We start from the raw sequence: 25,036 nt of genomic DNA, 5'->3' as shown, positions 1-25,036 counted from the left end.
TTTACTTCAGCAGTCTAATTTGCAAATATGCTGTTCCTTCAACCATGAAGTTAAAGACCCAGGAGTAATACAACTTTCTTAGTGCACTAAAAATGTGAACGAACTGTAGTCACTCAAATTCTCTCCAGTTCAGATCTGTAATGTGACCTCAGTGTTGTGATTTTGATACGGTATTTATGTAAACTGAGTTAATCTCTAATGTAGCCTCAATTAGATTTTAACTATCTATCCTGCTCCTGTTTGAGGCAGAGAAGAACAGGGTTCAGGGCGTTTACCATTAATGGCCCTGCTACTTGAGTGTTGAAAGAAAGAAGGGAAAGGGGCATTTGGTGATATTAAAAAAATGAAATAAAAGGCTTTCTGAAATAAAGCCTACTTTCAATGATAGCTGAGATTGCTTCCTTCGTGTGCCCCTGACATTTACAAGTCATTATATTTAATGAAACATTCACCAACTTTCCCTACTTCGGTAATAAAACCAACTACTCTAGTTACTACTTGTCTATCTTTCATGCTTTGCTTTGTTTTTCATTTGCTGCCAAGAATTTGCTTTACCTGCGTCGGAAAATGCTGGCACAGCTCAGCCAGCTTAACTACAAAATCAAGAATCTTAAAGTAAAATCAAGGTTCTAGGCTGTCAGTCAGACTCTTGATTAGAGAACCTCTAGCCAAAGGCCTCAGCAGCTGGAATACAAGTGGTCTTTCAAAAACTCGTTTCAGTGTCATCGTGAATATTTTTCTTCTTTAAATAATCTGGCCTCAGATCTAAGCATGTTCCACAGTCCTTCTCTTGTCATTCACAAGATACTACTCCTCAAGCTATTTCTCTTCTTTATTTGGGATGATGCTAGAGAAAGCTGTGACTAAGCATAAGTAAAATGGAAAGAAAACCATCTTTACCAGAAAAGAAACATGTTTTTCTGAGGAGGGTCATTTTAACTAACTTTGGATAGTTAGTTAAATGCACACTGAATTGCAGCAAGGAATGTTTAGCTTGAACCACTGGAACTTTTGCAAGACTGACACTTCAGGCATTGCTAAAGCAGCTCTCCAGGTGTGGATGGAGCGTTCCCTGGACAGAAGGGAATGCGGCTGGTGTAAATAAAGCAGTCTCCTCTGCATGGTTTGTTCTGCCATATACTGCAAAAGGGCCACGGAAAAGCCACATTCCATTTGCAGCAAGGAGTATTTTGAAGTCCAGGCAGTCCGAGATCAGAGCCTAGAACAACCTGTTCAATTGTCTTGATAGTCTAGTTACGTTGCTGTTTTTTTGTTAAGGTCTCAAAGCACTTCACAATATTAGGCTTGCATAGAAAAATTGCGGGTGAGTCTTCCAGCAAAATATCTAAATATTTGCTCTTTGTACAAGCTTGGGTGCCCCCAGCCTGTGGTGAGGGGACTGGCTCTGGACACCACCCTGTACTCTACAAAAACACTACAAGGGCTACGTTTAGTGGCACTACTGAATCTTTAGCTAGAGGAACTGTAAGATTTTGTGCATAAGAACAATGACTTCACATTATGTGCCAGTACAACATCTGATCATGGTTGGCTGGGTTGAATCAGTGTTTTATAAATAACAAATCAGTTAACCAGTTCCAGCTTGCAAATACTTTTTTTTTTTTTTTTTTTTCCTACAGCTTGCCCTACATGTTGACATACTCTGTGTTGAAGCTTCAGGTGCCATTTAAGTATTGAAAGAGCCCGTGTCCACATTTAACCTCAGAGGTGCCGTGTTCACGTGTTCAGTGGTTCAGATGTATACATCTGAATAGAGTTGGGAGCATCTCAGTCATGCCATGAGCAGCCCTTGGGAGAAGATCAAAACATCGTTTTACAGAAGGGTTTGGCTGTCTGGTGGAAACTGGGTGTAGCATTACTCTCTTCACAGCTAGATGAGTAATGAACTGTCTGTAACAAATTCATGGGCCACACATTCTTGACAGATGACGGATCACCACATACTGGTAAAAAAAACATATATTGTGCTATGACACTGTGGCTGATGGTGATACCGAGGGTCCTTACATTTAAAATTCTGCCCTCAAAGAACAAACTTAATTGTTAGAGCAAATTATCAATCATTAATTCTTATTTATGTTACTCTGCCACTTAGAGGTACCAGTGAAGATCAAGGCAAATTAAACTTACTTGAAAGACAGGTCGGAGAGTCTATAGTATGGAAAGCTGTTCTGAACATGCAAGAGGGATGTAGGCTGGGAATCGGAGAGACGTGATCTGCCCAGGGCACCACAACAGCTGAGCAACAGAGCTACACCTAGCACTTCTGGCCTTTAATGTAAACTAATAAGAAATATCATCTCCCCAGATTTTCATGCTTTAGTGCAGTTAAACAGGTGGTTAGGCTTTAAAATATTCTGAGTGATCATAGTTCTTGTTGCCTTTCATGGGAGGCGGCAGGAAAGATCAGGCACCAGTAACAATTACATCGTTATACAGCTGCAGAGAGATGATGAGAACCTGTATCTCCTCAGTTTGGACCTAATGCTTTGTAAGGGATCTGCCAGTGTGATTTGCAATGGTGCTGCTTAATTAAGGGTGTAAATAGTAGGTGTTACTGAATATCTTTCTCCCAGAAAATCCTTGGCACCAGAGCCAACGTGACTACGGCAGCCAGCCAGCCTGGGTCGGGTCAGAGCATCAGCCCTGCCTTGCGGGACCCAGGTACGTGCACAGCTTGTCTCTGGATCACCAGTTTGGAACACTTGATCACAAAGTGAAGTGGAGCTTGGCGTCGTCAAGCGCCCTTATGAACGGGTACATTGCATCTTTCGCGAAGTGCCGTCCTGTGACCGTTTTGCCGGATGCTTGGAGTACTTCTGGAATAACCCCGTTGTTTTCTTAGTTATTAATGAATTACTGGTGGGAAATCTGTACCGACGGGGGCACCTCCGGGCGCTGGCACATCAGGCAGCGGCACCGGGCAGCCTCGGGGCGCCCCAGCAGCGCCGCCCCCCGCAGCACCTCGCCGCGGCGGCGGGGCCCGGGGCGGGGCGGCCCGGGAGCAGGTGATCCCCGGCGGGGCGGGGAGAGCCGCCTCCGCCCGCCCTCCGCTCGGCGCGGCGGGGGAGGCAGGAAAGTTGGGCGGCCGCCGGGAAGTTTGGGAGCATGGCGGAGCGGCCCGGGGCGCCCGGCCCCCGGCAGCGCGGCGGGGCGGCGGCGGGCGAGCGGCCGCGCTGAGCCCAGCCGCGCCGCGGGGAAGCGGCCGCCCGCCGGCATGGCCCGCTGGATCCCCACCAAGCGGGAGAAGTACGGGGTCGGTGAGTGCCAGCCCGGGCCGCTCGGACCCCCCCTGCCCCGCGTCCCCCCCCGGCATCCGCCGCTCCCTCCCCGGGGCACGGCCAGCTGCCCCCCCGCTGCCCGCTCCCCTCCCGGCCGGAGCCGTGCCTGTGCTCCGGCGCGCTCTGCGCTCGCTTCTCCCCCCGGCACTTCCCTCCTTCGTTCCTTTCGCTCAGTTTGTGCTGCAGCCGCGGGCAGGCACCGCCGAACCCTCGGGGACGGAGGCAGCCACCCGGCGAGCTCCGGCTTTCTGCCATCCTGGCGACCGACCTTTATAGTTTTGCCTCTCCGGCATGTTTTACAGCGAGGAGTGCTCTAACGTAGCAGGGAAAATGCCTGCTCTTGTCCCCCCAAAAGCAGTTGTGGGTAGGAAAAGTGATGACAAAAAGGTTTTAATGAGCAAATTGAAGACTGTGGGCGACATCTTTGCAGGGGGTGGAAATCTTGACACTGGGTGAGCTTGACTGACACCTTGTGCCTTTTGACCTGTCCCCTTCTTTATGCTTAAAGGGAGGTTGTTTAAACCTGGCTCACTTTTCTCTAGGAGGAACATAACCAGTGGTGTCACCGATAAGCTCTCCTGTTCTTGAGAGTCTGATTAAATTGAAAGCCACACGGTTTTGAGGTTGCTTGTGAGAACTGGGCAGAGGACAATCGGCAGGAAACCACTAATGACACAGAAAACTTCTGATAGTTTATTTTAATGAAGAGTGATCTTCTGTGCCCCTTGTGTTCCGTGGTGGACTTCTCGATGTGAGAAAAACGTGTCATTTCATGTTTGCAAAGTGTTAATTGCCCCAGCCCCCATGAGGCTGCTCATTCAAGTTCAGTCCATGAGTTTAAAGAACCTCATCCTGCACGGTTTTGCATAGAGGCTGAATTTGAAGTAAGTTCCTGACTCGATTTCCAGGTGGCTTTGCAGAGAGGCAGCCTGCTTCTTGCAGGGCTGTGGCTCCAGAGATACTCTACACAGCACAACCTTATCTACTTTCTGTTCTGGTAACCGGCAGGGTGTGGAGTATTGTGTGCCCTGAACTTTGTTTCGTTCTCCGTAGGTAACAGCCCAGGCTGTTTATATAGGGGAGCCCACGTGAATGACTTGGTGAGATTACTCTGAGCATCAGGAATGAAAATTTTTTTGGTATTGCAATCAAGTAAACTATATAACGCTAGATTATGGTGGGGTGTTTTATAAGCACACCTTTGAGCAAGACTCTTGCACCTCCGGAGTGGCCTTGGGCAGCAGGGTGAATCAGAGGCACTCCTCTAGCTTTTCATTAGCTTCCGGGGTGAGTTTTTTGTGCTGGCTTGAGTCAACTGCCAATTATGACAGCTCCTTTCCCAGAAAGGGCACTGGCTTCTGATTAAGCAGGGTGGAAGAAAAATTGCCTCTTCCCTACACTACCAATCAAAAAGCGTGCTGGTGGGAAATACCCCCTTTCTTCTGTGTACTTGGGCAGCTGTGTGAAAAAGGTACTTCTTTCCCCAGTATGCAGACCCCTGGACCAAGCTGACGTCGAGTCTGTAATGCTTCAGCTCTTGTGTTTAATTTGCAACCAGAAATCCACAGGGTTAATCCACAGGCAGGAAACAATTATTTATGCAGTGACTAGCTTTATTGGACAGTGTTTGATACATGGCATTAATGCAATCATAATGTTGTCAGTCGATGTTTGTAGACTTGTTGGTTTGTTGTCTATGGTTGCATCCTGCACCGCATTCAATCTTTGCGCTCAGGTACCAGTCATCACTGGTTTTGTGCATACTTTGAAGAAGCTGGTGAGGATTGACAGTGTGAGTTTGCTGGGCAATGAATCTGCCTGCTAACCAAGGTGCCCATTAGTACCGATTATGAGAGTGGTTGTGATGAGGGTAATGTCGCTGATTCGTATGATACAGGCCATTAGGTGTAGCAACTTCCATTCACTGGTGGCCTGGGTAAGTTGATAGCTGTGAAATGTAAAGATAAAACTTCTTTTCAGAAGGAAGGCACGCATTGTGGCTGTTAGCCTGTGCTTTGGAAACTAATATAGAACTGCTTGCGTTTATTTTGAACACAGCACTGTAAATCGTACCGATGCAGTAAGAAATTCCGAGAAGGAAACAGTGTGATTCAATGTCACTTGTCTGATTTTTGCATTTCAGTTCAGAACGGTTAATGTCCTGGATTATGTTCTACAGATTTGTTGATTGTGGGTTCAAATTGATTTGCAGCCTTCTAGTTTTGTCCTCAGCTGGTTAAACCAGCAGACTGCTACCTTTACCATGGATAATACAGATGGCATATGGGCTGAGTTTGAAATGGCCGGCAGCAGAGAGTGCAAGATTGGAAACTAGCATTTTTAGGGAAGCGTACGTGAGAGACAAATGGCTTGCAGTTTCTCACTTGCAGTGAATTTTCAACCCAGTAACAGATGGGATTTTGGAAGCTTCAGCCTTGTAAAGGGACAAAAACACCGCTGAGCATCTGATGAGCAGCATCTTGCCTCTTTAAATTTTCTGGGTCTCACAGAGCTTCCTTGCAACACGCTTCACCTCTAATTTGGGAAGGAAGAATACTCTCTGGTGCATCTTCCTTGAAAGCTGGTCAGTTTGGGGGCCAAACTACATGAAGTAACCTATTTTTGCTCACGTGCTTCTCACAAAGAAGGTATCATTTGCAGAATGCCTTTCATGCAGACTCTTTTGAGTCAAAAGAGCGTGCTCTGAAGGGAAGAATACTTGAATAACTGCCCACAATTTTAAACTTCTATTATCTGTTTGGTTTAAAACTGTTAACTTAGAGCATAAGGAGTCAAGAACGTAATTCTTTTCTGCTGGCACTGACACAGGTTTGCATTAACTTAAGTATTACACTTCAGTTGTAAAAGCAGTTCTTCCATTAGTCCTTATCTGTTCTTAGCCTGTAAGTGTCCTTTGTGGACTGGAGAAGACTCGTGTTAACAGTTTCCGTACCAAGTATGAGAGAGTTGCTATCAGAACAGGCAGCTGGACCCCTTTTTTCTGATTCCTTCCTGCAGGCAGTAGCAGTGTGGTAAGCCAGGTCGGGGAACCAACCCAGCACGAAACCAATCCAGAAGTGAATGGTGCCGAGTTTTCAGCCAGAATGGTTTCCAGGTGACCTGTAGTGATGGATGAGGTCCACATGCTTTGTATGTTACCTTTGACTGCGAACCAACAGGATGTGAAGTGTTCATGATTATGCAGTTTGATCTGTGTACACACCTATTGTTCAGCCAATCTGCAAATCTGGTCTTCCAGAATAAGAAATTATTAACTGAAGTTTTGTCGTAAGAGCTCTGAGACGTGAGGTCCAGAGAATAGTTTGCCTTTTGGTGAAGACGGTGTGGCTTGCACCTGGATGCCCTGGTACCCTGGACACCCTGCTGCGAGACTCCCCCTTGAAATGTAAATTTACCCTTATTTGTGGAATAGTGGCTGCTCCATAGAGCTTGCGTGGTGGGACTGGGGGAGGACCAGGCGGAGTGAAGTGGCTGATCCTGTGTAGCTGCAGGCTGTAACGGACCATTCACTCCACATACCACAAAATGCTTCAACCAGACAACCAACTTGGAGTTTGCAGCAGAACACTGAAAACCACAAATTGTGATGTCCTGCTTAGACGGAGCAAGTGAATACTTAAACAGTATTTGTTGCCTGTGATCTCTGCAAATTGTTAAATGTATAACTTAAAATATTATTATGAGCCCACAAAAACTTCACTTGTCAGTGAGTTTTAATGATGTTAATGATATGAGCATCGATGCAGTGTTTGTAGCTTAGGAATCTTTATAGGCTCTGAGTAAAACCAGAGTCATGTTTTGTTTAGAAAATGTCTTAAAATGTTGGGTTGAAGGGAAGCTAATTAGACAAAGCTGTTCAGATGCTCTGTGGAAAGTGTTTTGATCTGGTGCATTTTTAAAGGCGGGGGGAGGCGCTGGGTGAGAAACTTTTGAGCAGCTTCTTTCCCTGCTTCTTCACATCCCGTGCCAGGGATTCCCATTTTGCACCTCAGTGGTGCAGCTGCATGGGTGGCTATCTGACACGGAACGGCTGGATTTGATCGGGTTCCAAAAGAAGTGTGGCTGCTTGCTATGCCTAAAATACCTTAACCATATTACCAAAAGAAACTGTTAGAGTGGGCAAAAGCAGTCTTTGAGTTTCAGTCTGTCATCTTTTATTTTGTTGGGGTGTTTTTTTCTTTTCGAATAGATTTTGTTGGTAAACTGACAGGTAATTACCCCTAATGGTTATTGGTGGTACCTTTTAAACCCATTACATTTTTCCCTGCTGGAGAGACCGGCACATAGGACTATTCTTGTTGCAAAGAAGTATTTACTTTGTCAAAATACCATGTGGTGGTTGAGTTACAATCAGCTGCGTCATGTCTTAGGAATGGCAGTAATTTTTCAAATGTAAACCAGTGCCTGCCAGCTACATTTGTGATTTATGTGAGCAGAAATGCAAAGGATCAGAGAGGAAGAGAGAGTGCTGCAGAATAAGATTTTCTTGCTAATGGTTTGATTTGTGATAACTTCTGATACGCTGGGCCATCAGGTCTTGGCTCCGTGTTCAGACTCCATACATCTTCTGCAAAGTTGTCTCGAAATACAGTCTGTGATCAAAGAGGTTTCACAGTACTGATAGTAGTACATCATGTCAAATTAGAGCAAACTTCGTATTTGTTTCAACTTGCTGCTTGCCTTGTCCCTACCGTTCCTGCAGAATGCTTCTCGCTTGAAATTAAAGTCCACTGTTGTGCATCAGGTTCCTGACAAGGGCTCTAGAAGGGTGGAGGAGCCCTTTTCATCTGCAGAAGCGGCTGCCTTCCTTTTTATTTATAGAAGCACTCTACTCGTTTTTCCTTCCATTTGCTTTATTGTGATTTGTGTCCAAAAATTGTCACGTTGATGGCAATACCAACAAAACTTTCAACAGGGAAGAGTAAGAACTTGGTATCGTTGACAGCAAAAAGTTTTGAATCTTCAGAGTAGTAGTATTTCTGATTTAGTTCCCCATTTTTTTACTGCTGTGTCTGCAGTTTGATGTGAACGTTGGCTGTGCTACTTTTTGCTTCCGTAGTCCTTTCTATTTTTTGTTAATCCATATTAGGCCGAATCTGTTGTCTCTTGCTTTTGGTGATTACTAGTGTCCTCCTTCAGTAGTTCCCTGTGAAACTGGTATGTGGACTTCAAAGGCATTGCTGACGTGAACAAGGCTTGGAACTGTTCCTTTTCTTATTATTACTCTGAAAAGCGCTATTTCTAGAAGCATCTTGTGACTTCTGGGTGCTTTAGCTCTTGGGTATCCACCTTGAGACATTACTAACAGTCCTGATGTTTAGCAACTATTGCACACTTCTTCTTAGTAACAGTCAAGTCCCTTTATGGTGGCTCTGAATCCTCTCTTGAGGCATCCAGGACCGCTAGCTGCCTTCTAGAGTTGTGGCTGAGCTGTCTCCTGCTGATTAGATGTGGGCCTAATTGCTCAGAGGTGTCAGGAGGCTGTAAGCACGAGCTTCCGCTAGAGCTGGGTGTGCCAACCAGTTCCGAGTTTCACACCGGTCTCTTGCATACTCTTGTGGTTCTTCTTTTAGCATAGGACTGTGTTTGCTAGCAGAAATGCAGACAGGAATGATGGAGATTAAAAGCAAAATAATAAAAGTTCATGAACTGAGAAAACTTAAAGCAATAGCATATTGATTGAGAAAGAGTAAATGTGTAGTAAGCTTTCCCTATCATTCAAAAGTTGAAAAATGTACACCCCTTTTACATGCAAGCTTGCCAAAGCTCCTTTAATTGAAAGTCAAATTTCTTTTTCTTCTTTCCCCCCTGCCTTTCTTTTTCTTTTTTACTGTTTAACTTGCACTTAACTGGACTGGTAGGACATTTCTTTCAATTAGTGCTTTTAGGGGAAAAAATCTTATTTATGCTAGCGTGTTAAAGACACAAGTATGGCCAAGCTTAAAACTACCTTAGTCCGAAGTCATAAACACATTTATCCCCTTGCTACCAGAATGAGAATATCTTTTCAGATCCAATGCATTTAACTTATGATTGAATGCCTAAAATACTGTAATGAATTTCGGTGTGTTTGCCAGGAAACATGTACTAATAAAACTGGAACATAAATCTGAATTACTAAACAGCTTTCTAGGTGGCCAGTTCATGGTTGCCTTCAAAGACGGAAGATGATACAGAGTGCTAGTTGGATCAGTTGCTTAAATGATAAAAATGTCTTTGTGGTATAGTACAGACTGTACCTCCTAGGAAGATGTCCCAGAATAGAGGAGGGAGCATTGTTTAAAGGATGAATTGCTCCAGCAGCCTCTTGAAGCTTTCAGATAGGTGTCTGGCACATTGTCAGAATGTATCTAAAAAAAGTAGTGATTGTTCTGTGGAGATTATTCTTTGGCCACTTCTTAAACTCTCAATTTTTGGAGGTGTCGCTGCAATAAAAGCAAACCTCATCCTGGAAAGTGCTGAATCTGGGGAAAAAGTTCATTGAGATACAATGAAGATAATAATAGTTTTCTGCTCTTGGGAAGCTTGGTACTTTGATCCTCCATAATAATAAAGCAGTTCATAACTTCAGCTCTGAAGTTTAATACTGTTTCGGAATGTCATGGGCAAACAGTGGCCAATTAGTTCTGAAAGAGTGCTTTTTTTCTTTTTTCTTTTTTTTTTTTTTTTTCCTAATGCAAGAGTAACTAGCTTAAATACTAGAGACCTGATTCTTGCAAGCACTTCCATTTTCATTGCACTGACAATGTAGTGGGGTCTTTGAGCTGCAGAGAGATGGAGTTTAATGTAAAGGAGTAAAGTAGCTCTAGAAGATGAAGGGAAGGCTACAATGCATGGTACCTGGTTCCAAATTCTTAATCTCCTTGCATCTTGTGCAGATTAATTAAAACCGATCTGCTTCTGCAGGTCGGGAGTAGCTTGTTCGTTCTTCTTCACAGCAAAGGGATCAATATTCTGGTTTGACTTTTCCTTCCCGTGTAAGATGCTTAGTTCCCAGCCCAGATTTCCTGTTCCTTGTTTCACTGCTATCCCCCTGTTTGCCATTTGCTTGTTACCTGAGATAGGTGGCAAGAAAAAAATTCTTGGGAATTAAAGGTCTCTCTGGAAACGTGAAACTGTATATCTTGCTATGCAGTGTTTTGCAAACATGAATCAATGAAACCACAGGCATACATTATGGGAGAGTAGCCTGTTCCGAAGCCTGTGTTTGAGAAGGGCTGGAGGTACAGAGGCCAACTGAAATCCCTGTGGTTATGATATTAGAAACTCCTACTTGTGTTAGCCTTGCCAGCATGAGTTAGCCCAAGTGCTAGTTTCCATAGAGGTGTTGTCCGGTGGAGGTAAAGAGTTTCTTGGCAGCATATCCCAAGGTTCTTAAAATGCAGTGAGCCAAGCCACACAATGAATTCTTCTCATACAAATTGTTGGAGAGTTTGTCCGTCTCTTTCTGAGCACATGGGTAGAAAGGGGAAGGCGTTGGAGGCCAGAGAATGCTTGTATAAAAATTTATGACTCTAATTCTGGTGGGTTATGTTTGCAGCTGATGAAGTGGGATGCCTTGGCTTTGTATTCTCTGTGGGTCTATCAGTTTGAGCTTAGTGTTGATACGGGTAGGTGTGATGCTAGCAAGGGACAATGCTGAAGTTTTAACTCAAGTGAACTTCATGGTGAAGACCTAGCCTGTAGGCACAGCTGGACTCCATGCTCAAGTGTTTTACTTATTAGACCTTGTCTCATCTCTCCACCCTCACTCCCTCTGGAAGTAATGCGTACAGCAGAACTCATTAGATAGTAACACTCCCAGCCCTGTACAGTAGTTATTTCCAAGTTTTCTTTCTACTCCCTTTGATGTTTTGCCCAGTAAGAACTAGGACAGTAATATAAAGCCAGTGGCAAATTCACTTAATTCTTTTGAAAGTGCCACACGCTTTTAAGTTGGGAATTAGCTGAGTAGTCCAATTTATCAAGTGATGGTTTTGGTATTTTGCTTTTACAAATCTGCCTGAAAGTTTAATTGCAAAAGTTATTCTTGTACTTAATGTATCCAAACACAAGTTGCGTGTTTGCAGGCTTGGAGGGGGGGAAAAAAAAAGTCATTATGGTCAGACTTGGTAGAATTTGGTTGCAATTGTATGCGTATTGTAAACGAGCATCTGTTTCTTCACAGGCCATAAAAATGGAAGCATTCAAAACCAGAGGTTACTTTAGAGAAAACTGGATTTCAAATCTCTGGCAGGTATATGTAGTTGTTAAAATCAGAGTGTAAGTACCACGATACTCAGAAGGCTAATAAGTATGAAGCCCTTCTTTTGTAGAGGACAACACAATGAGTGATTGTGTGCCCGTTTTCTTCCAAGTCTTTCTCCAAAATGCATAATACAGAGAAGATGCATAATATTTTAAGTTTATTGAATTCCTGTAATACCAATAGGCTAACCTGAATACGAACCAGAATCTGATTCAGCTAAAGGCGATGGCAAATCTGTTGATTTCTGTGGTCGTAGGGTAGTTGAAACAGTGTTCTGGGGTTAGAGCAGTTCCTCTGAAGGACAAGAATATGATTTAAAATACTTTTTTGGGAGAATACTAATCATTCAGGCTAGATGTTACTGCTCAGATTTCAAAGAGGCAGAATAAAGCTGCAGGGCTTGGAAGATACGCACCTTACAATAATATCGAGCATCCTTTAACCTAATAAGATCTATAAGCCACCTGTAATTATGGTATCTACTTCTTGTAGCCTTGCCAGTAGATGAAAAGGAGCAGTCTTGTCTTGTATCCTGCATGTTGAGAAGGTCACCGTGTCACAGTTGAATGTATATCTTGGTAAATGAATGGAGTAATTAAACACGCTATGTAGATGTGTTTTGTGAAATTAGAGCTGGTAAAAGATGCAGCTTTGATAGCACCAGGATCTGAGGTTTCTCTGTAGTGCAGAAGTAATAACAACACTGGCAGCTGTTGCTGCACCTTTCCTCCCTGAGCCAACTTTATACTGCTCCCAGTTGAGTACCAGTAAAACAGGAATGGCACTTTGGTGCCACTGCTGCCTTTTTCTTCTGTGTCAGCTGAAGGAAGGCTGGCTCAATGAAACTGTAAGATCTTCCAGCAGCTGGGTTGAGAACCATTAAGTCAAGGACCACCTTCCAGACTCAGTAAGCAGTGTGTTGGCATCTTTTTCTACTTGGAAGCTGCTTTTGGTGTGTGAGTTCCAAGTTGGGTACTCCTGCATCTGTTCATTCCACTCAAATGCTGACATGCTATTGCATGTTGTTTCGTTTGAATCCGCCAGACCTGAAACAGACTGTAGCCGTAAAAACTGTTTTATGCTGTGGTTAACACCCCATGTTTTTGTAGCTCCCCTTTTTATGTTTGAACACTGTTAGGCAGTTACCGTTCTCATGGAAGTAGATGGAGGCTGGTGACATGGTGGGAACGAAATCTGAGGGCATTCCTCTCAACCACAGCCTAGGTAGTCTTGCAGACAACCTTCAACAGTCGTTGTGGAAAGATCTATCAAGGCAACCTGACAAAAGTTTACAAAAGTATGAATCTTTAAGAAGAGAGGCTAGGCTATTTTCTTTTTGCATCTATATATCTGGATAAGGGGACATTTCATGGTGTTCTAAGGAGACTGGAATTGCAGATGTAGTTGGTTTTGGTGGTTTGTTGTTTTTTTGTCAAGCACTGGATTAAGCTGGGTGTAGTATATTGAGGAGCAGGTTGGCTCCCTACACTGCTGGTACAGATTTTTTTCTCCTTTGGCTCACAGCGCTCCCTCTTACTCCAGACATAAGCTGAGACAGCTAATGTAGATTAATTCTTTATCTGAGCTTAAAATCCCTAAGGGCCCTTTAGAGTGAAAATAATGAAAGAAAGTAGAGAGCCTAGTGAAGAATATTACACACCTAACGATTTGTGTATGTTACCCATCTGTAAAATAAAATGCACACTTACTATTATGTGTTGTGACTCTGCTGTGCATTGTTCTGGTACGTGTTTTCAGGAAAATGGTTTAGAAAATTTCTGCACATGTAAAACCAGCAGAGCTTTAAACTCTGCGTCGAGATGGGCAGGAGGGGAAATTGGACTTTTGGGGACGGGGGTGGGTATTTGTCTGCCTTGTGAGGTCAGAGTGGGTTATTGCAAATCCTAGCAGCTCTGAGTTGAGTTGATCCTTTAGTCAGTGGGTGAGGTCAGAGTGGGTTCTACTCTAACAGGATTTTGCCCAGGGTGTCTGTACGGATGCCTAAGGTATTTGGAGAGACTTGTTTTCTGGTGGTTTTCCTGCTGTAGGTTTTCTTTGCCATTGGTTTCCATGGCCTAGTTGTGAGAAGGAGGCAGAGGGGCAGAAACTTTAAGGCTCTTCTGTCTGGGCAAAGTGTGGAGCTACTGTGAAATGTGCACTTCGTGACAGAAAGAGAGATTGCAAGATTTTTCAAGAGTCTATCTGCTCATATACAGCAACGTCAGGGTTAGTACACCATAATGCTATAACAAACGCACTGTACCCTCACTCTGCTAGCCACTGACAGGTGCGTAAGTCCAGAAAAGTCACTGGTCATCAAGAAAATTTATTCTAGAGTCTCTTTAATATAACAGAGAGTTTCTGTGTGGTTCAGATCACAGAAGCAGCTACAGTTTGGCTGCTTCTACCCCAGCACACTTACAGAGAGACAAAACAGCTTATGCTGTGATGATGTTATTACTGGTATCCAAATCAGTGAATGTTGAGGATGTGTATCTCTGTCCTGTATTGCAGTATAGATGCACTCTGAGAACAGGATTTCCTTTATTTTCATATGGCTCCTGTGGTATAAACACTTTGCAATAAATATTTGAGGGGAAGATGACTAATGGGAATTCTGCAGACATGAAAAGATGGAGATTATTACTTTTTCCTTTATAATCAGTACATCTCTTGCTTCAACAGTTCTGAATCATCTCAGTTTGCCTGATCTGAATCTGCTAAGAAGCTCTAATTAAAATACATGGGCTAATTTGTCATTGGGTCTGCCACTTGCTCCAGACCATTGTTGTGGAACTGACTGTGGTTTTAGTCCATAGAGCTTAAAGCCGTAAGAGACCATTAGATCATCTAGTTGGAGCACTTGTGTAACGCTTGTGAAGCCTTTTATATTCCCATGGGCTGAGGTTGTTAGGTTGTTTTTTTCGAAAGCAATCCAGGCTTGAAGAGATTAAACCATTGATCCTACAATCTGATCCAGTGATGGAGTGTGAGACGAATATCCAGAAGTTGATGATGGCATGACTGCAAGAGAAAACCTTCCCCAGTACCAGATTTGGAAATTAGTTTGACTTAGGCTGTTTGTGCAGGACAGACTCTGCAAAACCTTAGATTATTTGCCTATCCCACCTCCAGGATAATATTTTGTTATTAAGTGGAAGTAAAAAAAAAAAAATAATCTTAACAGACTTCTGATCAACCGTGCATCTGGCAGGCACAGTTCCTTGTCGTCAGTGAGCAGGTTTTTTCAATAACCAAACGTATTTGGGTTTGGTTATTGGAATAGGCTTAGGTTGGAACTGCAAGTGCTGGAAGTGCGTTGAGGACAGTGGATCTTCCTGCTTTTCTCACAGTTTTCAAAAGAAATGAATGAATATAGAAGCTGACAGTTATAAAACCCAAATTAGGAAGGCCGTGACATCTCCTCCTGCACAGGCAGTCGGTATAATTTCTCATTTGATTCAATGCCCATTTTTAAGGTAACCCAGTTTAAAAATTTTAAAGATAAGTAAAAGTCCTTCCAGGTGTATTCCCCTGTGTGAGGGCAGCCTGAAACAGTAAGTACACAAGATGTTAAAGGTCCACCTCTGGCTCATCAGATGTTTGACTCTGAAGTCTAATGATGGGTATTAATTAAAGCATTTCCATCTGTGTAATCCTGTTATTCTGGATTATTTGCATTCAAGATGGTAAGCAGTGACTTGGAACTTCGTAGAATTGAGGCTGAATGTCAGCATCAACCAATTCAGGAGTAGTTTTGGGTTTTTTTTTTATAACAGTCAGTTAACGTGCATGTTTCACAGTGCTGAACCATGACTGACTTCTTTTCTTTTTTTGAAGTAGTCTGACATATAAATCTTAATTATGCTATTCTCGATTTTTCAGACACAAATTCCTGGGAAGTTACAAGAACATTTTTGCTCCAACATCAAAAAGCCTTTGTTCCTATTAAGAATTAATTCCTTGGGCAGTTCCTTGTTTTTTAAATAAAGCCACTGTTTTTTTGGTTATATCTTGGCAACAGATAGCATACCAGGCTTCTCCAAATGGGGCTGTCCGGCATAAATGCCTTTTCTTAATACAGGGTTGTTGCAGCATAAAAGCACATACTTCTGTTTCCGTACAATAGTTTTTGACTCTTCAGTTGAAAGATGTAATGAGATGAAGTCTGGTTATTGCAACAGCCCTGAATGTGATTCTTTGTTCAGAGGCAGCAAGGCACAGCCCCTCTCCTATCAGATAGTGGTGAGGGCAGGCTTTGGAGAAGTGGGACATGGTATTTGGAAGCAGTTATCGTGTCTTTGTAATGGGTGGAGGGGGGGGTATTTTGAGCCAAGTTAGAGATAATGGATCTTGCAGTGGCTGCGTTTTTCAGGCCAATAATCCACATTTCAAATGCATTTAAACAAGTTATCGAGGGAAGGATTCCATTTCATTCTGCTTTGAATTACGCGTGAAATAGTATGTGACAGTTTCTGCCTCATTCGCTTCAGTTCCAGGTGTTTTAGCTTCACTTCGCTTTTAGGAGAGTCTTGAAAATGAATTAGTCTTGTAGTTAAGATAGGTCTAGGAATTAATACTTGGTTTTCATCTTCCAATGCGCTGCAGAAGAACAGTATGACATTCAGTTTTCCTGTCCTCGTTTTCTTTGCGTATGAAAAAGAACAGCTGGTACCTTTCTAACCTGCGTCGGTTGGTGATCCTGTGTGACGGACGCTGTGTTAGTGCAGATCACTTGTCCAGGTGTGTGCGGGCTCTCTAAAGCCAGCTACATCTGTGGCAGTGGATCTGACTGCACCCTCACTTTTCCTTCCAAGTTAATGTTGGTGGAAGGTGCTGAAGAAATAAATGTGACGCTGCTTTCACGGAAACACGTGCCAAATCTCCCACTGATGACACTAAAAGCTGGCTCAAGCTCAATGAGTTGCTGACAGACCTCTTGCAAATTAAGGCTCTTGGACAAAGTGAACCTTTGTGGCTTTTCAAAATGTGTTTTAGGATTTGTTTTTTGGTTTTTGTTGGTTGGTTTTTTTTTTTGGTTTTTTTTTTTTTTTTTGTAATATAACTGTGCTGCTTCTCATTTTCTGCCCCATGCATGACGTTGAGGCTTCTTACTATTTTGAGTGCCACTGTCTGGTGTTTTGCGGATCAGGAATGTGTGCTGCGATTAATCTTGTGTCTTCGTACAACTGGAGGGAGTGACATAGCTAAACCTTCTCAGCCCATTGTAATACTGCTGTGTGCCAGCCCATGTCAAACTCTGCGCCTTCTCGGAAACATCCAGCTCACCATTAGTTATCACCCAACGCCCTGGCTACCCTGGAAAGCCCCGGCTATCTCGGGTTTCCTTTGCCGTGTGCGTAGTCCTTGTTTCTGGTGATGACTCTCGCGTGATGCTTCCAAACGGAGCAGTGTATCCCCCGACATCCAGCGTGCATGCCCCATTGTGGAATGCCTTTACGAGTTCCCTCTCGATCCGTTCTGAGGAATCGCCGTCTGCCCTGAAGCATGAAAATTGCTTCTCCTTATCTTCACCTGCATTACTCTGGCTGCTGTCATCGGTCATAAAGTTATCTGTTGCCCTTTTCAAACCAGCCCCAATGTTGACTCCTCTGACCTTCCCTCCTAATGAATTCCATAGGCTGGATGCTCTGTTGAAAAGAAACATTTCTGGAACTTCCCACCAATCAGACTAGGGAACTGTAAATTAAATAATATGATATATTGCCTCTAGTTATACTCAAAGAATATGATCATTAAAACAAACCCAGTATCTCCTCCTTATGGATCATGCTTTCTACCTCTGCCTCTGTGTTAAGATTAAATTTGCTGTAGGCTTCAGTGCTGCTTTTCATTCAGGATGATAAAAGGAACAGGATCACCGTTCTAAAGTAAATTTCAAAGGGCAAAATCTCAACTGAAGTTCAACTTGAAGTGAAAAGACTTAAGTTCAGATATCCCTGCAAATTTGGGGACAAAAGTCTGGGTTTTTTCTTCTCCCTTTCTTGCTGCTCTGTCAGGATTTTCTGTGAAGGATTTTTATTTTTTCATGCCGTGACCATGTTTGTTATGTGCAGCTTCCTCTTTCTTTTAAGTCTGAAAGAGGTCAGATTAGATACACACAATGAAAAAGAGGCGAGGCGGTTCAAAGAACTGCAGATGGACTTTTTCGGACAGGACTGACTTCAAGCAGCAGGAAGCATCGGTTGCAACCAGTGAAACTCCCAGGGAAAATATGCCAGCAATTTGTCTTTTATAACCCTGTGCGTAACCATTGGGTAGGAGATTTTATATACAGTGACCCTCTGTTCTTGCTTGATTCAGTCTAGCAAAGCAAAATGCTACAAATCTCGCCTTATTTTGACATGCAGTGGCGGAACATGTGCCTTTGGCTTGTAAATGCTATGCATAGGGATCCGAAACCTCTGTGGTAAAGCAGGGAAAGAGAAGGGAAGGGAACTACAATGTTTAGTTCTCTGTCTTGTGGCTGTTGTGATCTTTGGTGAGGGGAACTGCAGTGTTTAGTTCTCCCTCTTCTTGTGGCTGTTGTGCTCTTTGGTTTTGAATTAACTGTCTGTGTTCTCAAAAGAAAGGCTTGTCTGATGCCCGCCCACCTTTCTGTTAGACACTGGGTGCTGCTCAGACTGCTTTTGTCTGAAGCTAAAGCAGCAATTTGTGGAAAAATACAGACTGGTATTTCTGTGATGTCTGTTTGTCCCAAGGAAACCCAAGGCATCTAGAAATGGTATGTAGGAATCCCTATACGTATAACAAGCACACGTGCATTTCTAAACAGCAGCCACTTCTCATGGTGAGGACAGCCATAAACCAGGAATCCCAAACAGCATTTTAGGACAGAAAGTAAAGCAGTCCAGCTGTAACCACAGGAGGAAAGTTGAGTAGACAGAATGTAGTCGGCCAAGTTAGAAATTGGCTAAGATGCTCTGCTTTAAATCTTCTAAGCCTGTTGACAGTGCTAGAGGATTATTATGTCCGTCGACTGCTGGATGCCTAGGCTTCACCTGAGGAATGACACCTCCTGTGTAGTGCAGCATCCCTGCAGCACATCATGGTCCAAGGGTTCAGCAGTGACTCCAAAGGAAGCCTGGATTGTTCTGTCCATCCACACCTTGGGGCGACTCGGAGGTGTCCCATCCAAGTAATGGATTGCAACATCCCTGCTTAACGTTAGTCATTTGGCAGATTTATGGCAGCAGAAGGCACGGCTGCAGGGAGTTTACTTTCCTTTGGGTTGGGCGCTGCACTTGTATGCCGACCTCTGCAAACCCTTGCAGAATTATTTTCTGTATCGGGCAGAACGGTTTCTTTTTAACTGAATCAAATACAATATTAACCAGTTCTGGCAATTTATGATCTCAGCACCTGTCAATACAAGGTAGTTCTTAACGGATTACTCTGGTCTCTGCCTGCGTATGTTCATGTTTGTCTTTGGCCATAAACATTATCCATATTTTTCTGCAGGAATATTGATGGGATTTTTACTTTTGAGCCTATTCTGGGGCCTGTAAGTTGTCTAAACTGCACATCCAGATCACCAGCCAGTTTTTGTTATCTCGGCTTACAACACTGTTGTGGGAAGGGAGACGAAACTGGATGTCGAAGCAGCTAGAACCTTAGGAGCAAAACCCTAGTAACATTCCTGTAACCCTTGAGAAAACAACATAATAGATTCAGTGCTTACTCCGTGAGTAGCTCCGCAGGCCCTGAAGTTGCAGCAGGCATGAATTAGGGCCGCTGTGAACAAACGCCACCCTCGCAGCATAAGAAAATAAGTATCTGTTTGTGATCAGGGTCTGTTTCAGATACTGCAGGGAATTCACATCGCTTACTGCTGTTGGATTATTTATAGGACGATATTTTAAAGAAAGCTCGTATATGTGAGATAATTTCCGGTGTGGTAAGCCACAGTCATTTGTTTATGCTGGATCCTTGCCAGGAGGCAATATACCTCGTCTTGATGGCAATGATAGGCATTTGATGCGAATTTCCTGACATAAGAGCTCGGATGTTTTATTTATTTATTTATTTATTTTTTTCAGAGAGAGTTCTTAAAATACAAACCTTCTGAAGTCTGAGGAATTTTCCCAAAGCCCCCTGAAAATGCTTGCATGATTTATTTGCCTTCTTAAAAATAAACATCGTGCTTATTTCACTAATACATTTGCTTGGGGAACAGATTTGGCTATGTAAATACAACACTTATGTCTGTGAGAAGATTGCATTGCGGCGTTTAAGATGTGATCTGTACTTAAACCAGTGTTTTAAATACATAAAAATAAAATAAGGTTGTTTTGGTAGAGGAGCGGTCTGTTCTGGCTTAGCCGATCAATTCACTGAACCATAGCAAAGCATTTTCCTCGCTGCTTTTATGTGTTTTTACGTACACTGGTCTGAAAGCAAATTCAAATCAAACTTTCTCATCTTGACAAGCCTCCAGCAGCTCTAAGGGGGGCTCTTCTGCTTTGCCCAGTGAAACTGTGCCCCTCAAGAAGGTTCCAGAGAAGAGCCGGTTTAGAAGCGTGGGCTTCTGGACTTAATCCTATTCCCACTGGAAATCCAATAAGCATTCAGATTAGCTTTTGTCTTTGGTAGGGATTAGATTTGCAGGGAATCTCAAGTTTTCATGCTAAGACTGGTTCTTGCCTGGGAAGAGCCTTCAGTAGCCACAGGCTGTGGCACTTAGTATAGAATAGCGGCATTTTTTCTTAGGGCATCCGATTTCTGTTGTTTTGCCAGTGCTTGTGAGTGCTGCATTGCAGTTTGTCCTGTGAAACGCTAATAAAAATGACAATTACCTAATTGATCCATAACCTTTTGCCTGAGGTAATAGTGACCTTTGCTGGGCAGGTTGACAGTAAAGTGGGAAGATGCAGCTTCTTCATATAGTGTCACAGATACCTGTATTTGTGAAGGTAAAAGACAAACTTTGTTGGCAGTTAAGAATACTGTTTCTTATCCTTACAAGAACTGATGATAGAATCGGGAAATAGATAGGCTACAGACTTTTCTGGTATATTATATTATATACACACTATAGCTTGTAACTTTATAGTGCTTTTTTGAAATCGTATTCTGCCTTTGACAGGTGCCATGATACCAGGTTTCAAAATCTGATTGCCTCACAGCTTTCCTGATTTTGTTTTTCACCTCTCTCTTCCCCCTCTTCCCCTTTTTAGCAATCTACAATTACGATGCTGTCCAAGATGTGGAGCTCTCCTTGCAAGTTGGTGATACTGTTCACATTTTGGAGATGTATGAAGGTAGGTTGCAGATCTCTTTAAAGTACTTTGCAGTGATTTTTAAAGCAAGTATAACAAATCGAGAAACTTTTTTTTTAAATAATACAAATTTCAGGTCTAGATTTTCAACTTCTGCTGTGCCCAAAAGTGCAAAGCTTGCTATGTGGTGTTTGCTAGATGCACTTTACTTTTAAAATGGTATTAAAAATGGATAAAATACAGAAGTGACGATCGTGTCTGTGCTGTTCCTGGCAGAGGCTTGTCAAGGTAAGATTCCATTACTATCTCAAGGCAACACTGCAAGAGAAAGATACACTTACTTCTGGCTGTTCGTTCCTGTTTTCACAGCACACCTGTTTACCTTGGCTCCCCCTTGTGCCAGGCCAAGCGCTTGTATAGTCATGTGATGGACTAATCCAGCTGGAAAATAATAATACTAATAATTAAAAACAGAAGTAGCTTTTAACCTGAATTAGTTCTTTGATCTGAGACAACAGAGGCAGCGGATGAAAGAAAAAGAGAGGGCAGGTCTAATTGTTGCAAAAATAATGTTTTAAGCTCTAATGTCACGAACTGGCGTTAAATGTTTTGAAAAGCCTCCACTTATGGAGCTTCCATGCCCTTTTTAGGCTGTTGCTCCCAGTACTTTACTGGGAAGTTTTTCATGATACATACCTCAATATAAAACACCTTGCAGAAAGGAAAATAAAATTCCAGTTTTAAACAAGATTAAAATTACATGCGATCTACTTATTAAACTGGACTGTTTAATGAAGACTTCAATATTAGGAATGGAACACAGCCATTTAATTATTTTAAAGAATGTACTAGTCACTGCTTCATTTGGAAGGCTCTCCAAAATTTAAATGCTCTTTCCAAAATACAAATTCAATCATTTTCACAGGCAGCATCAGTTTGAAAAAGACTTAGCGTACAAAAACTCTTTAGTATCTCTGCTGGGAACAGCAAGCTGCTTGTTTAGCAATTTGTTCTTAGCCAATTGTTCTCTTTCCACTTCTCTTTGACCTTGACACTGGAAACAGCCAGCCAGTTCCTACATGTCAAAGCAGATTATGTTGCTGATGTGTGTTTTTACACTGATGTGTGTGATAGCAGTGAGTGTGTTTGGCAGGGGGGGGGAGAGAGAGGAGGAGAAAGGGGAAAAAAATTCATGTGTAATGGTCCTAACTTACAAACTGGTTTTGCAAAAAGACACAAGAAGGAGGGAGGGTCAGGGATGAAAATTGCCTTTATGAAGAGGATGCGTCTTGTACTTCTCAAAATGTTGGGGTATTTCTTTCTCTTATGTTTTGTTGTTTTTTTTTTTTTTTTTTTTAAGAGTAACGTTGTTGTTTAGTCCTGCTACTTGGTCTGTAATCAGCTGTTTAACAGAGAGGCAGTCAAGAATAGAAAATGAATACCCAAATGGCATCCCTTCTTTTACCCAAAATGTCCCAGTTTGGAACTTCAGCCTGAGAAGACTGGTTGTAAATTGTTTGGGAAAGTGAACGGGTTTTGATTGTTTTCATGTGCTGAGCCCTCTGTGTGACATCCTAATTTGTGACCTAAGAATTACTGCAGTACAACTTGATACTTTTCCTGGGAAGACCAGCCAAAAATTTAGGCCATGCATCTGTGACTCTAAAGGAAAAGATGCAGATTGCCTCTGAGATGGTAACTCTGCTGTGAGTCTGGTCTTATTTCCCATAAATTCATCTTAAAAACACCAAATTCTGATACTCTGCCTGCCTGGGAGGAAATTCTCATGTCTTTTTGTATCTATTTTTCTTCCTTTTGGGACATCGCCTTTCAGCTTTGTTTCTGGATATCTGTGGGTTGTGTTTTTGAGAATTAGTGTTTTCACAAGAAGCTTTTTCTGCTTCTTCTCATGCTAATGATGTATACTTACAAATACAACTCCCGTCTGATAAAAGTGGGGTTTTATTCCACTAATCACTGTTCTTATCTGAATACACAAGTCTCAATTTAGAAACAGGTTCTATTTAACCAGGGTGTTGCCTTTGCAAGAAGAAAGGCTCAGAGATGCCTTGTGAAGTCCTTTTCTTCACAGTGTAAGTTACCCCTTCAGCTCCCGGCTGAGGGTGTTCCTTAGGCTATCGGTAACATTCTTTAGGGAGTTAAGGGGTAGTTTTTCAGGATTGTCCAAGGGCTGTCGTGTAATGGTAATAGCCACTTGGAAAATCTTGCTCCTTGCTATTGTTCGCGGCCTTGGGATGCACAGGAGCATCTTTTGTGAGTTAGCCCAAGGTTAGACAGTTCACTTCCCGCTCTGCCAGCCATCTAGAACATGCCTCTTTTTTTTTCCTCCTGGTTGAAGTCAGCCGTGTTCAGTGAAGGCTCTCTGTGTATCAAACAGCCTTCACTTGAAAGCTCTTTGTATTCTGCATCTGGGGTTTTGGCTGGCTCCGCTCTGTCTGTAAGAATTGAAGTGCACAGTTTGTTCCTTGACAGAGAGGCAGCAAGGCTGAAGCTTGTGCTGGGTTTTGGTGTTAACATTGGATGTTATCTGACTCTCAGCTGGCTGAAGAGCTTGGAGACGTAACACTGATACATCTAAGCTGCTGCAGGACGTTTCTGAGAAGCAAAGAGCAATAAAGTGAATTAAAGTACAAGCCAGAAGGTGTAGATGCATTTTGAGAATGCCAAGTTCTAAGGTTAACGTGGCTTTGCCACAGTCCGTAGCGTCTCTCACGCTCTTAGGTGGAGTGCCTGTAGCCATGAGAGAAAGAGAGAAAGCACCTTTAAATTGCAAAATCCTTGCTCATCTATGCTAGCGCATGCTAGCAGGAGTTAGAGACCTGCTGCAAAGGCTGGAAGTCCTTGGAAGGTTGGCCAAATTTAGGGTGAGGATCTGGCGTAGCACTTAGGTCAGTAAAGCTTTCTTTTCCCCTGCTTTAAACAGGTGCTTTGCCTAATGTTTTATAAGTCCCAGTTAACAACTACACAGTTAGGCTTGGATTGTGAGTGCACAAAAGCAGAGAAGAGAGTGGTAACGTGGTAGATTTGTTCATATTGTGGGGCTGCACCTTGCCTTTTGTTGAGGTTTCGTCAAAGGATGATCTTCCCTGTGAATGGTAGCTTCAACTATGAAAGTTCACAACCTTGAAGGGAAGGTCACCAGAGCTGAAAGCACAGACCGAGCAGTTCAAACTGAAGGTTTCAAATATTTCTAGTACAAGCTATAACGCGCTGATGTCTGTTGCAGCTCAGATCCCTGTAGGGACAAACTGAGAGCAGCTGTTTGCTGTTAGATGGAGTAAGTCCATAGCCTAGAGTATGAAGCATTTCCTTCTGTCCAGGAAAGTGAGGATTATGGCACACCGCATCTTTGTCAGCCTGCCCTTAGATGCAGCTGTAGGTGGGGTTTGCAGTGTATCTACTACATTTGCATATCCCCTGTTTTACTGTGAGGCTGATTTTAAATAACTTTTGCAATGTCTTAGTTGGGCTTCAAGCATGCTTTGAAACACCATGGTGTGTGTGTTATACATGAAGATCTGGAGGATACCAGTTTTCTTAGACTTACCTTCCCTTTAAAATAAACACACATATATCCTCTGCCAAGCTGTAGCTTTGTTAGTTTAAGTGTTTTGGTCATGATACACTCTTGTAAACCACAAAAGCACGATGGGTTTGATTTTTTTTTTCCTTCTTTCTCTGGTTGCAGAAGGGCATGAGGTCTTTGTGAAAAAAAAAAAAAAAAAAAAAAAAAAATAAATTACTTTCTCTGCTCAATAGTAAGATAAGCAGTGCGTACTTATCCTGTTGTTTGCCAAATATTGTCAAGACTGGGCATAAGCTGCAGGATCCAAGAAAAGAAGGAAACTTGCTGCATCCAGTACTTTGAAGGCTGCTTCAGTGCAGGATTTACTTACTCTCTGGGAATCTGTCCTTGAGTAGTGAGCTGGGGAGGATAAATTTCTGTTTAGGGGAATCTTTTCTAATCTGCAGTATATATTGTTATTATTTCATGCAAACTGTGGGAAAGAGCCGAATTGTGGATAGAAGGAATGTGTGCCCTCATACTGTGGTCCCAGTCGGTTTCTTCTGATTAAAATAAGTTTGCATTGAATTTGTTCCTAGTTTCAGTCTCGTCACTTTTCTTTGAGTACTGTAGGTAAGTGAAGCAATCCCTTGGTTTATTTCCGTACAGTGATGTATGTTGTGGTACTGAGAGACAGTAT

General features: G+C 42.8%; 1 protein-coding gene across 1 annotated transcript in view; it reads left to right on the top strand.

Moving 5' to 3' along the window:
• The first annotated feature begins 3,092 nt into the window (after nucleotides 1-3,092).
• Nucleotides 3,093-25,036, top strand: part of DOCK5 (dedicator of cytokinesis 5) — an 86,164-nt gene continuing 64,220 nt past the window's right edge. The window contains exons 1-2 of the mRNA XM_040618037.1: nucleotides 3,093-3,281; nucleotides 20,769-20,852. Of these exons, the coding sequence (XP_040473971.1) occupies nucleotides 3,239-3,281; nucleotides 20,769-20,852 (127 nt within the window). The 5' untranslated portion in view covers nucleotides 3,093-3,238. The remainder of the gene's footprint in view (nucleotides 3,282-20,768; nucleotides 20,853-25,036) is intronic.

Source organism: Falco naumanni, chromosome 19 (genome assembly GCF_017639655.2).
Source record: "Falco naumanni isolate bFalNau1 chromosome 19, bFalNau1.pat, whole genome shotgun sequence".
Lineage (NCBI taxonomy): Eukaryota > Metazoa > Chordata > Aves > Falconiformes > Falconidae > Falco > Falco naumanni.
The sequence above is the reverse complement of the archived record's forward strand: the minus strand, read 5'-3'. Positions and strand labels throughout refer to the sequence as shown.